The following is a 13,552-nucleotide window of genomic DNA, read 5'->3' on the forward strand; positions in this document are numbered from 1 at the left end:
TTCAAAAGTGCATAGCTCCAGTGGCTTTTTAATATCGGAAGGAAGATCGTTCCACACGGCCGCAGGAGCGCATCTGAAAACGCGCAATGCGGTGACCATCTATGTTCGATGGCCAGCCAATTGCCGCCACTATGAGGACGACCAGAGTTGGCGTGATGGTTTATGCTCCGTGACGAGATCAGCAAGGTATTGTGGTTCATTTGTGTCAAGCGCTCTGTGCGTAATAAGCGCGACCTTCTAATGTTTTCGTTCGGCAACCAGAAGCCAATGCAGCATGGTGAGCACCAGACAGACGTGGTCGGATCTCACTGTACTCGCCACAACACGTACCAGCAAATGTTGATGATGCCGATGTTCGTGATGCCATCACTCACCCACACAGGAGGCCTGGTCGCGCGTGGGCTGGAAGGGCTGCTTGCCGGATGAGAGCCTGAACCCCGGTTCACAGTAGCAGTGGAAGGAGCCTGGAACGTTCTCACAGCGACCGCCCTGCCCACACGGAGCCTGACTCTCCTGGCACTCGTCAACGTCTGAGCCACAAACATCCGAATCAGAACTACAACATCTCAAAGCTCAAACCAAGTACGTATGCATGTTGAACTTCTTTTGCACCGTACGCAGCCAACCGTGCTAATCAGACTTGCGGAAAGAACAACACAGGAAACACATAGAGCAGTTCTGAAGTAATGGGCTTTCACTCTAGATGATTTAAAAGGGCATAGCTCCAGTGGCTTCCTAATATCGGATGGAAGAGCGTTCCAGACGTCCGCAGAAGCGCTTCTGAATCAGAACGACAACATCTCATTGATACACTGAGCAATAGAGCTCAAGCTAAGTGAGGTTGACCCACGTGTGGTAGATGTCATAGTGTCGGTGTCACATAAAGTTGCTACTGCTGCTGCTGTTTTCCCCGTGTGTCCTTCACTCACCCAGACAGGAGGCCTGGTCACGTGTGGGCAGGAAGGGCTGCTTGCCGGATGAGATCCTGAACCCCGGTTCACAGTAGCAGTGGAAGGAGCCTGGAACGTTCTGACAGCGACTGCCCTCCCCACACGGAGCCTGACTCTTTTGGCACTCGTCAATATCTGAGCCACAAACATCTGAATCAGAACTACAACATCTCATTGGTACATTTGTAGGGGTTATTACGGGAGGAACAGCGGACAACAAACACAGGGCTGTCGGCACTCACATACACGGGTGGTCACACCGACGTCCGCATCAGTTATTGCCCACGCCCCAGCCCTCGGAGGCGATCCCTATAAAAGGTGGAACCCAAAGAGCTCGAGGGGAGTTCGACACGAAGCTGACCAGTGAAGATCCAAGACTCGGAGATTAGGCCCTGGGACTCCCCGGTCTCGCCGTCCTTATAAGGGCCGAGCCGGGTAAGCCAGTGGCGCGGCCCAGGAGCTTCCAGACCGCTGCCCTTGTCAGGGCAAGGCTGGTTAGCTGGTGCCGAGATCTGTGCTTGCCAGGGCCAGATCAGTCAGCCTCCCGTAGCCCAGTAGAGGAGGACTGGGGGACAGGACAGAGGGCTTAGTACTAGGGTGGGTTTCCCATAGTACGGGTGAAGGGGCCGATACCCCTTCAACTATTGTATCTGTCCCGGAGTTAATAAACAGTGTGTCTCAACTTCGACATCGTCTCCTCTGCTACTTACTACATCTGGTGTTAGAAGTGGTCCAAGCATGGATACGAGACGGAAGACTCGTGCCCAAGACCCAGGAGAGGATGACGACGAGGGAGGGGCAGTGCAAGACATCGCCGCCGACGTACCTGCACAACTGCTGCCGGCTCCGGCATCGGCGGGGCCGTCGGAGAGGGCCGGGACGTCGACTGACGAGTTGGCGTTGGCTCACTCGCGGCTGGCGGAGCTCTTGTATGCAGCGGCCGCTATGCTGGAACAAATAACTCGCCTGGGGCCGGGAGGAGCGACGCGGCGGGAAGATGGACAACGCCCGCCAGAAACTCCCGCCTTTACAACAGCGGGGCGACTCGAAAATCCCGCCACGAAGACAGTAGAGGCGGAGGGAGGAGTCCCAGCTCGTCACGCGGGAGACGGTGCCCAGCCAGCAGCCGCCACGTCATCGGCGGAGGCGGGTCGCGGTGGCAGCCTATCAGGGGTTGAAACGTCACCACCAGCTGACGCCAGCACCGACCATACAGTACGGGGACGCGCTACGGATGCTGCAAGAGACGCTGCAAGAGGATCGGAGACGGAGCCGACATTCCAGCAACGCCTGCCGGCCCTGCAGGTATTTGTTGCAAGCGACGGCGATTGGGGGGGGTTCCAGCGCCGGTTCTTGGCCCACCAAGAGATGGCAGGCTGGTCGGACAACGAGGCGCTGTGTGCTCTCCCGGCGTTATTGGACGGCGACGCCCTGGGCACCCTCACTGCTGCACCCAAGTCGGCACGCTCCACCATTCAGTCGGCGCTGCAGCTGCTGGCCACCGTTTATGGGCCGCCTTCTGATTGTCGCCAGCTCTTCTATGAGCGGCAGAAGGGTGACAAGGAATCGCCACTCGCTTATCGCACGGCCCTGCTGTCATTGGCGAAAGACGCTTTCCCGCGCATGGATGAAGAGGGGATCGATGCGATGGTGGCCGAGAAAATTTTGCTGCTGGCTGACGATCTGGACTTCACCATCCTAGCGCAGGACGATGCGGATATGTCATCACTGCGGGCTGCAAGGCACATTCACGCCAATCTCATCTCCCAGCGGAGGAAGGCGAACAAAGCTGCTGCACGACACACCGTGGCGGCGACCTCTTCCGAAATGGAGGGAGCCTTCGCTGCGGATCGTTCTGCAGGATGGCGATCTGCCGAGCGTCCAGCTCGTGACGTCCCAAGCCACCGAGACCAGCCCAAGTCCTCTGGAACGCTCGTCGTCTGCTATAATTGTGGCCTCCGGGGTCACGTGGCGTCCGGATGCCGGGCTCCTCGACAGCGCGGTGCGAGACCTGGAGCTGCGGACGGCCCTCTTCACAAGCCTTCGCAACATCCTCGGGCAAGTCATGGCACCCCACATGTTCGGCCTGCACACACACCTACTTTCCTATCACATGGTCTGGCACACAATTCTCGGGGGTTGGGTGCTGGTGCGTCGGGTCGCGGCATGTCGGGGAGGGCGCTCCAACCGGGCCAATGGTCCGAGTTGGCTCACCGAGTTGTGGCTGCATCGGCGGGGTCGTCCGTTGTCGCGGGACATATTGACGGGGTGGAGGTACGGTTATTGGTCGATACGGGAGCTTCGGCAACTATCATTTCGGATTTGATTTATAATATTCTGCCCGTTCAGAGTCGCCCGTTGCTCCCTGTCGATATACCGTTTTACGCTGCAAATGGGGGCTCGTTGGGTATTATCGGTCAAATTCGAGCGCAAATTTCCATAGGGGACATTAAACTATCTGGGCCGGTGTTCGTCTCTTCCTCGCTGGCTATTCCGTGCCTGTTGGGGACAGACTTTTTGGCCAAATTGCCCATCAAAATTCTGATTGACCAGCAATGCATCGAGCTTCCATCAGGCCGACGCATGACGTTCCTACCTGCCACCCCTCCCGTGCGTGTTGCCTGTGCTACGGTACAGGCACTTGTTGCTCGGACGGTGCGTGTACCCCCGGGGGCACAGATGTTGGTACCCCTGCGCTTGCGCCGTCCGTTCGATAAAGGGGTCTCTGACCGAGGCGTTATTTTGGGACCATCTAGAGCCGGGGTGAGTGGGCCAGATCTGGTAACGGCCCAGACTATTGTTAAAGGGGATGGGGACCCGTTTATCGCGGTCCTCAATGTCGGGACACGGACGGCAGTGGTTTCGCAAGGTACCGTGTTCGCACATGCGGTTCCGGTACCTGCGGAAACGCCGATCGTTGGCCAGGTGGCCACCGATTCTCATACGCGATTAGCCTCAGACGCTGACGAGGGTTGGCTGGATGCGTTGTGTGCTGAGTCACCTGACCTGTCCGACGCACAACGTGCTAAATTACGCGCCTTATTGCGAGAATTTTCCGACGTCTTCAGTAAACACAAATACGATATCGGATGTACCAAATTGCTACGCCACCATATTGACACCGGTGACAACGCTCCTATCCGCCAGAATCCTTTTCGGTTAAGTCCCGCCGAAAAGGATCATGTCAAATCGGCTGTAGATGACATGTTGAAATCGGACATAATTTCTCCCTCAACCAGCCCTTGGGGTGCACCCATAGTGTTGGTTAAAAAGCACGACGGGTCCCTAAGGTTCTGCGTTGATTTCCGGCGATTAAATAAGATCTCGGTGGCCGATGCTTATCCGCTTCCTCGAATGGACGAATCGCTGGATGCCCTCGCGGGATCGCGATTCTTTTCCACTTTGGATTTGCTCTCAGGATTTTGGCAACTTCCCTTGGACGACGAATCTAGACCCAAAACTGCTTTCCGAACGCCGCACGGCCTCTTCCAATTCAATCGCTTACCCATGGGATTACACTCTGCTCCCGCGACGTTCCAGCGCCTGATGGAATTGGTCCTCGCTGGCTTGCAATGGGAGGTGTGTTTGATTTACCTGGATGACGTTATCGTATTCAGTAAGACGTTCGAGGAACACCTTGATAGGCTTCGGGCCGTTTTTCTCAAGATGCGCGCTGCGAATTTGAAATTCAAGCCACAAAAGTGCCATTTGCTGCGCGAATCTGTTAAATATTTGGGTCACATCGTCGGCCGGTCAGGTATCTCAACCGATCCCGCCAAAACGCGTTGTGTCAGCTCCTGGCCTACCCCAACCTCGGTGGGGGAGGTTAGAAGCTTCATCGGCTTTGCTTCATATTACCGTCGGTTTGTTGCGGACTTTGCTTCCATCGCTAAGCCACTACATGCCTTGACGTCAAAAGGGGTCAAATTTCATTGGGGGCCGGTGGAGAACGCCGCTTTTGTCTCTCTTCGGGATGCCCTGGTGGGGGCCCCGCCGTTAAGCTACCCCGATTTTTCCATGCCGTTCGTGCTCGACACGGACGCAAGCAATACCGGGATTGGAGGCGTGCTGTCACAAATTGTGGGTGGCGTGGAGCGCGTTGTGGCTTATGGTAGTAGAGTACTGTCCCCGGCCGAGCAGCGGTACTGCGTCACCCGCCGCGAACTGTTGGCTATCGTGTTCTTTATCCAACAGTACCGGCCATATCTGTACGGCCGGCATTTCACCGTCCGTACAGATCATGCGGCATTGCAGTATGCCCTACGAATTAACCAGCCATCGGGGCAGTTGTCCCGATGGCTCGAGATCATGCAGGATTTCGATTTTGAAACAACTTACCGGAAGGGGATTCGCCACACCAATGCCGATGCCCTATCACGCCTGCCGATCGCCCCGGATTGCACTTGTTTCTTGGGTTCGGGCCGTTGCAAATCGGCAAGTGACGGTCAGGATCGGGTTCTTGCGGCCGCAGTTGATTCTCCTTCGGACGCTGGTCCTATTTCGGAGGGTGGGAGTGATTCCCTACTTGGCTTGTCGAGTGCTGAGTGGGGCCGCCTCCAAATGGAGGATGCGACCCTCCTGGCACTACGACGTCGCGCGGAAGGATCGGGTCCAGGGAAGTCGGGCGTTGACTCATGGGGGTGGTGCCAGGGCGTACTCATGCATTGGGACGCGACAATCCGCCGTCACAGGCTGGTGGTGCCTTCCACGTTGAGGGGTAGGGCTGTATGGGCTGCTCATGAACGGCTCCTGCACCTGGGTACCCTCAAAACACTTGCCACGCTCCAGCTTAATTACTTTTGGCCGGGCATGGCAAGAGACGTGGACGATCTGCTGCGGTCCTGTACCCAGTGTGCACAACGGAAGCCGCCGGCGAAGGGAGCCAGTCCACCGCTCCAGTCCATTTCGGTCACCCGGGTTAACGAGCTGGTCGCCCTTGATATTTTGGGACCGTTTCCTTCCACGCCGAGGGGTAATAAGTACCTGCTGGTTGGCGTGGAATATTTCACGCGATGGCCTATGGCTTGGCCCCTCGCCAACCAGTCCGCAGCGGCCGTTGCGGAGGCTTTTGTTCAGGGCTACGTCCTCGACAAGGGCGCTCCGGAACGGTTGTTGACCGATCAGGGAAAAAATTTCACTAGTACCCTCTTACACGAGGTATGTGGCCTTCTGGGTACGAAGAAAGTTCGTACCTCGCCTTACCACCCACAGACGGATGGGATGGTGGAACGCTTGCATAGGACTCTTACGTCCATGCTATCCCACCAGGTATCTGAGTCCCAGAACGATTGGGATCTACGGATCGGGGGAGTCCTGGCGGCATACAGGATGGCTCCTCATGCGGCGACCGGTTTCTCGCCATTTTTTTTGATGTATGGTCGCGAGGTTGACCCGCCTGTCGCGACTCAGCTGGCGATTGCCGCGCCTCATGCTAAGTCGAAAATCGCCGACCATGTTAAATTCAACATCCTTCGCTTGGCGGAGGCACGGCAGGCGGCCATGCAAAACTCTGACTCCCGCCAAAAACAAAACGAGAGGTTGCGGTCGCGCCGGACTCACACGCACGAATGGCACCCGGGCGACCGAGCATGGTTGCACTGCCCCCAGGTGCCATTGGCCACCTCGGCTAAGTTGTTGCGACCATGGAGGGGCCCCGTTGAAATTGTGCAGGTTGTGCGGCCTCAATGTGTGCGAATTAAGTGGGGGAAGCGTCGGTGGTTTGTACACCCTTCACGGTTAAAGCCATTTTTTGCTCCGCACGCTTCCTCCCACGAAAATGGTCCGAACATGTGGGGAGTCCTCTGACTCCGGGGGGGCGGGATCGATGCCAGCCTCTGATCCACTAATGACTGTCCCGTCTTCAGGAGCCCCAGGACTGAAGCCCTCTGGGCTGCCAGCCTCCCCCGTGGGGGGCGGCGCTGGCACGTCCGGGAAATCGGACGACCAGGCACCTGCTGATGCGACACCTGCCACCGACTCTACCAAGCCGGCCCCTTGTGACGGGCCCGCTGCACGGACTCGCGCCAAAACGCGCCGGTTGTTATGATTAGCTTACCGCGCGTGTTCCGTTGCTGCGGAACCCGCTCATTGTATATATGTTTTTTTGGTTGTATGTGTGTGAAATAACGATGACCACGCTATCTGCTTGTTGCTTGCCGTCCATGTAAGTGTGTGCGTGTGTTGGGAATGGACGGAGAGTCTGCTGTGGTTGCTGAGTTTCAAAGGGAGTGTGTGCGCTGCTGCGTGGTGTTGTCATCTTGATGGTATAGTTAATTATTAACGTGGGAGCGTCGGGTACCCTGTACTGCACCATCTCGTGGGTTACCGTGCGCGATGGGCTTAATTGGAAAAAAAAGAGAAAAAAAAATGTTTTTTTTTGGGCTGTATTGTGCCGCGAGGTGCGGTGTGCGATGCTGTCGTTGCATGACAGAGAATAATTGTGTTGCGGTTGCACAGTTGCGTCGGGATTGATGGTGTGTTGGTCGCCTGCAGATTTGCTTGCTATTGTGTTTCGATGTACGCGTGTGATCGCGATATGCTGATTGCATGTGCTGGTATACCGTTCTGTATATGTATTGCGGTTCTGCGTGAGGGTTTTTTTTTTTGTTATATAGGGAACCATCGGTTGATGTTACGCTTGTTCTTGTTATTGTTACTGTTACGAGGCACACGTGTATTGACGGTGTTAATCTTTATTCTTGGGGGTTGAGGGATTGTTGCAGCCGGGACGGCTGCGAGCTGTACAGGGGGGGGTGATGTAGGGGTTATTACGGGAGGAACAGCGGACAACAAACACAGGGCTGTCGGCACTCACATACACGGGTGGTCACACCGACGTCCGCATCAGTTATTGCCCACGCCCCAGCCCTCGGAGGCGATCCCTATAAAAGGTGGAACCCAAAGAGCTCGAGGGGAGTTCGACACGAAGCTGACCAGTGAAGATCCAAGACTCGGAGATTAGGCCCTGGGACTCCCCGGTCTCGCCGTCCTTATAAGGGCCGAGCCGGGTAAGCCAGTGGCGCGGCCCAGGAGCTTCCAGACCGCTGCCCTTGTCAGGGCAAGGCTGGTTAGCTGGTGCCGAGATCTGTGCTTGCCAGGGCCAGATCAGTCAGCCTCCCGTAGCCCAGTAGAGGAGGACTGGGGGACAGGACAGAGGGCTTAGTACTAGGGTGGGTTTCCCATAGTACGGGTGAAGGGGCCGATACCCCTTCAACTATTGTATCTGTCCCGGAGTTAATAAACAGTGTGTCTCAACTTCGACATCGTCTCCTCTGCTACTTACTACACATTGATACACCGATCAACATAGTTCAAGCCAAGTAAGTATGTATGTTGAACTTCTATCACAACGTACGTAGCCAACCGCGCGAATGGAGATGCGGGAAAGTACAACAAACTAAACCCAAAAAGCATTTTAAAATAAATGAGTTTTCAATCTAGATGATGATTCAAAAGTGTATAGCTCCAGTGGCTTCTTAATATCGGAAGGAAGAGCGTTCCAGACGGCCGCAGGAGCGCATCTGAAAACGCGCAATGCGGTGACCATCTTTCCTCGATGGCCAGCCAATTGCCGCCGCTGTAAGGACGACCAGAGTTGGCGTGATGGTGTATGCCCCTTGGCGAGATCAGCAAGGTGTTGTGGTTCATTTGTGTCAAGCGCTCTGTGCGTAATAAGCGCGACCTTCTAATGTTTTCGTTCGGCAACCAGAAGCCAATGCAGCGCGTTGAGCACCAGACGGACGTGGTCGGATCTTGCTGTACCCGCCACAACACGTACCAGCTAATGTTGATGATGCTGATGTTCGTGATGCCATCACTCACCCACACAGGAGGCCTGGTCACGCGTGGGCTGGAAGGGCTGCTTGCCGGACGAGAGCCTGAACCCCGGTTCGCAGTAGCAGTGGAAGGAGCCTGGAACGTTCTCACAGCGACCACCCTCCCCACACGGAGCCTGACTCTCCTGGCACTCGTCAACATCTGAGCCACAAACATCCGAATCAGAACAACAACATCTCATAGCTCAAACCAAGTACGTATGCACGTTGAACTTCTTTTGCACCGTACGCAGCCAACCGTGCTAATCAGACTTGCGGGAAGAACAACACACCAAACACATCGAGCAGTTCTGATGAAATGAGCTTTCACTCTAGATGATTTAAAAGTGTCATAGCTCCAGTGGCTTCCTAATATCGGAAGGAAGAGCGTTCCAGACGTCCGCAGAAGCGCTTCTGAATCAGAACGACAACATCTCATTGATACACTGAGCAATAGAGCTCTAGCTAAGTGAGGTTGACCCACGTGTGGTAGATGTCATAGTGTCGGTGTCAAGTTAAGTTGCTACTGCTGCTGCTGTTTTCCCCGTGTGTCCTTCACTCACCCAGACAGGAGGCCTGGTCACGTGTGGGCAGGAAGGGCTGCTTGCCGGATGAGATCCTGAACCCCGGTTCACAGTAGCAGTGGAAGGAGCCTGGAACGTTCTGACAGCGACTGCCCTCCTCACACGGAGCCTGACTCTCCTGGCACTCGTCAATATCTGAGCCACAAACATCTGAATCAGAACTACAACATCTCATTGGTACATTGATACACCGATCAACATAGTTCGTGATGCCATCACTCACCCACACAGGAGGTCTGGTCGCGCGTGGGCTGGAAGGGCTGCTTGCCGGATGAGATCCTGAACCCCGGCTCACAGTAGCAGTGGAAGGAGCCTGGAACGTTCTCACAGCGACCGCCCTGCCCACACGGAGCCTGACTCTCCTGGCACTCGTCAACGTCTGAGCCACAAACATCTGAATCAGAACTACAGCATCTCATTGATACATACTCTTTAGTTCTTTCGGTAAAGTCACGTAGTTATACATTTTTTTATTGTATTGTTTTATTTTATTTCATACCGACGTGACTTTACCGACAGAACTAAAGAGTATGGATCATTGCAGTCATGAAAACTTAAGAATCTATATCTCATTGGTACATTGATACACCGATCAACATCGTTCAAGCCAAGTACGTATGTATGTTGAACTTCTATAGAATCGTACGTAGCCAACGGCGCGAATGGAGATGCGGGAAAGTACAACAAACTAAACCCAAAAAGCAGTTTAAAATAAATGAGTTTTCAATCTAGATGATGATTCAAAAGTGCATAGCTCCAGTGGCTTCTTAATATCGGAAGGAAGAGCGTTCCAGACGGCCGCAGGAGGGCATCTGAAAACGCGCGACGATGCGGTGACCATCTATGTTCGATGGCCAGCCAATTGCCGCCGCTATGAGGACGACCAGAGTTGGCGCGATGGTTTATGCTCCTTGACGAGATCAGCAAGGTATTGTGGTTCATTTGTCTCAAGCACTCTGTGCATAATAAGCGCGACCTTCTATGTTTTCGTTCGGCAACCGGAAGCCAATGCAGCACGGTGAGCACCAGACGGACGTGGTCGGATCTTGCTGCACCCGCCACAACACGTACCAGCTAATGTTGATGATGCTGATGTTCGTGATGCCGTCACTCACCCACACAGGAGGCCTGGTCGCGCGTGGGCTGGAAGGGCTGCTTGCCGGACGAGATCCTGAACCCCGGTTCGCAGTAGCAGTGGATGGTGCCTGGCGCGTTCTCACAGCGACCGCCCTCCCCGCACGGAGCGTGGCTCGCCAGACAATTGTCGACGTCTGTCGCAAAAGGAGAGGTGACCGGCTTTGAGAGGCGCGCGCATGAAGACGGAAGGTCCCCCCCCCCGGTGTAGCCTCAACGGCACCGTCGGGGTCAAGCGCCACCGGCGAGTAGCGGCACCGTGGCACGCACGAGGGGGGCGGCGTGGCCAGCACCACGCTCGGCCGCCTGTGTATCCCTAGGCGCGAGGTTTACGACACACACTGCAGCCAGGTACTCATTTCAACGGCTGAGTCGACCTAGGGGAGGCTCCAAACCGGTTCAGATAATCGTCACTGAGTTCCCCTCTCCCCCCGTGGGATGGACACCGTGAGATGGACACTGTGAGATGGACACCGGGGTGAGATGGACACCGTGAGGTGGACACCGTGAGGTGGACTCCACCTTGAGATGGACACCGTGAGATGGACACCGATGGACACCATGAGGTGGACACCGTGAGGTGGACACCGTGAGGTCGACTCCACCATGAGGTGGACACCGTGAGATGGACTCCACCGCGAGATGGACACCGTGAGGTGGACACCGTGAGGTGGACACCGTGAGGTCGACTCCACCGTGAGATGGACTCCACCGTGAGATGGACACCGTGAAGTGGACACCGTGAGGTGGACACCACCATGAGATGGACACCGTGAGGTGGACACCGTGAGATGGACTCCACCGCGAGATGGACACCGTGAGATGGACACCGTGAGGTGGACACCACCATGAGATGGACACCGTGAGATGGACACCAGGGTGAGATGGACACCAAGGTGAGATGGACACCAGGGTGAGATGGACGCCGTTGCTGTTTGTCTGGAACCAGATGCAGGGATCGGCTGGCCGCTCTACGAGGCCTCCCGGGACACCTCCTGAGTTGTCTGTTGCTTGAAGGTGGTTCGTTCTGGTTCTTCTCCCCCACCTCTCCCCACCCCCGTGCCCCCCCCCCTCCCCCGTGACCCCCCCCTTGACCCCCCCTCCCCCGTGACCCCCCCCTTGACCCCCCCCCCACCCCCCCCAGAAACACACCTTTGAGCGGGGCCAGGATCGGAGTCTCGTCCGTGCGGTAGTCCTCGTCGTCGTCGTAAACATCCTGGGCGCCGCATCCTTGGCAGACTGGGGGCGCAGGAGGGTGGGGGTGGGGGTTAACGGGTTAACACAGTGGGGGTGAAGGGGTTAATAGGGGTGAGAGTGGATGGTAACGGGTTAACAGAGTGAAGGGGTTAATAGGAGTGGGAGTGGATGGTAACGGGTTAATAGGATTGGTAGTGAAGGGGTTAATAGGGGTGGGAGTGGTTTCTAACGGGTTAACAGAGTGAGAGTGAAGGGGTTAATAGGGGTGGGAGTGATTGATAACGGGTTAACAGAGTGAAGGGGTTAATAGGGTTGGGAGTGGATGGTAACGGGTTAACACAGTGGGAGTGAAAGGGTTAATAGGGGCGGGAGTGGAGGGTAACGGGTTAACACAGTGAGAGTGAAAGGGTTAATAGGAGTGGGAGTGAATGGTAACGGGTTAATAGGATTGGTAGTGAAGGGGTTAATAGGGGTGGGAGTGGAAGGTAACGGGTTAACAGAGTGGGAGTGAAGGGGTTAATAGGGGCGGGAGTGGAAGGTAACGGGTTAACACAGTGGGGGTGAAGGGGTTAATAGGGGTGGGAGTGGAAGGTAACGGGTTAACAGAGTGGGAGTGAAGGGGTTAATAGGGGTGGGAGTGGAGGGTAACGTGTTAACAGAGTGGGAGTGAAGGGGTTAATAGGGGTGGGAGTGGAAGGTAACGGGTTAACAGAGTGGGAGTGAAGGGGTTAATAGGGGTGAGAGTGGAAGGTAACGGGTTCATACAGTGGGAGTGAAAGGGTTAATAGGGGTGGGAGTGGATGGTAACGGGTTAACAGTGGGAGTGAAGGGGTTAATAGGGGTGGGAGTGGAGGGTAACGTGTTAAGACAGTGGGAGTGAAAGGGTTAATAGGGGTGAGAGTGGAGGGTAACGGGTTAACACAGTGAGAGTGAAAGGGTTAATAGGGGTGAGAGTGGAGGGTAACGGGTTAACAGAGAGGGAGTTAAGGGGTTAATAGGGGCGGGAGTGGAAGGTAACGGGTTAACACAGTGGGAGTGAAAGGGTTAATAGGGGTGAGAGTGGAGGGTAACGGGTTAACACAGTGGGAGTGAAAGGGTTAATAGGAGTGGGAGTGGATGGTAACGGGTTAATAGGATTGGTAGTGAAGGGGTTAAAAGGGGTGGGAGTGATTGATAACGGGTTAATAGGATTGGTAGTGAAGGGGTTAATAGGGGTGGGAGTGGAGGGTAACGGGTTAACAGAGTGGGAGTGAAGGGGTTAATAGGGGCGGGTGTGGAAGGTAACGGGTTAATAGTTGTGGTAGTGAAGGGGTTAATAGGGGAGGGAGTGAAAGGGAGCGAGTTAAGGGTGAGGAAGTAGGGGAGGGTGGCAGGTTCGTACCACATTACAGGGTTTCAAGTTTCATTCATTAGGTATCGCCTTGTGAGCCATGCGGCTCTTAAGTCGGGTGCAACCGCAACAAACAACACATTCCTGCGGAGGGAGCTGGTAGGAACGTTGGGTTGCTCGGTCAATGGCCAGGGTCAACGGCGGCGTGGTGTATTCCGCAAATATGGCCGACTGTGAGGGCGGGCACAAGCCGGCGTGAGTAGGTTAAACGTTGAGTTTTATAAGGGCACCACGGGGTGACCTGCCCCTCCCCACCCAGCCCCACTCCTCCCACTCCCCACCCAGCCTCTCCCCACCCAGCCCCACTCCTCCCACTCCCCACCCAGCCCCACCCCACTCTCCCCACCCACTCTCCCCACCCAGCCGCTCCCCACCCTCCCCTCTCCACCCAGCCCCACCCCTCCCATTTTTGAATGCACGACGGACGGACACAATAATCCGTGGGCTGGTGGAACCACTCCTGATGACGACCGCTTGTGTTGC

General features: G+C 55.6%; 1 protein-coding gene across 1 annotated transcript; it reads left to right on the top strand.

The window, feature by feature from the left end:
* Nucleotides 1-1,146: 1,146 nt before the first annotated feature.
* LOC133359117 (uncharacterized) lies at nt 1,147-8,236 on the top strand. Its single transcript, XM_061577513.1, has 2 exons — nt 1,147-3,008; nt 6,815-8,236. Exons 1-2 carry the CDS (start codon nt 1,689-1,691, stop codon nt 6,827-6,829), a joined length of 1,335 nt encoding a protein of 444 aa, XP_061433497.1. The 5' UTR covers nt 1,147-1,688; the 3' UTR covers nt 6,830-8,236.
* Nucleotides 8,237-13,552: the final 5,316 nt, after the last annotated feature.

The sequence above is a fragment of the Lethenteron reissneri genome, chromosome 64, assembly GCF_015708825.2.
Source record: "Lethenteron reissneri isolate LAM-NWPU_2019-01 chromosome 64, ASM1570882v1, whole genome shotgun sequence".
NCBI lineage: Eukaryota > Metazoa > Chordata > Hyperoartia > Petromyzontiformes > Petromyzontidae > Lethenteron > Lethenteron reissneri.

Bases quoted from the DNA above. Each gene is read 5' to 3' on its own strand.
- LOC133359117 (XM_061577513.1), top strand. From the start codon at position 1,689: ATGGATACGAGACGGAAGACTCGTGCCCAAGACCCAGGAGAGGATGAC.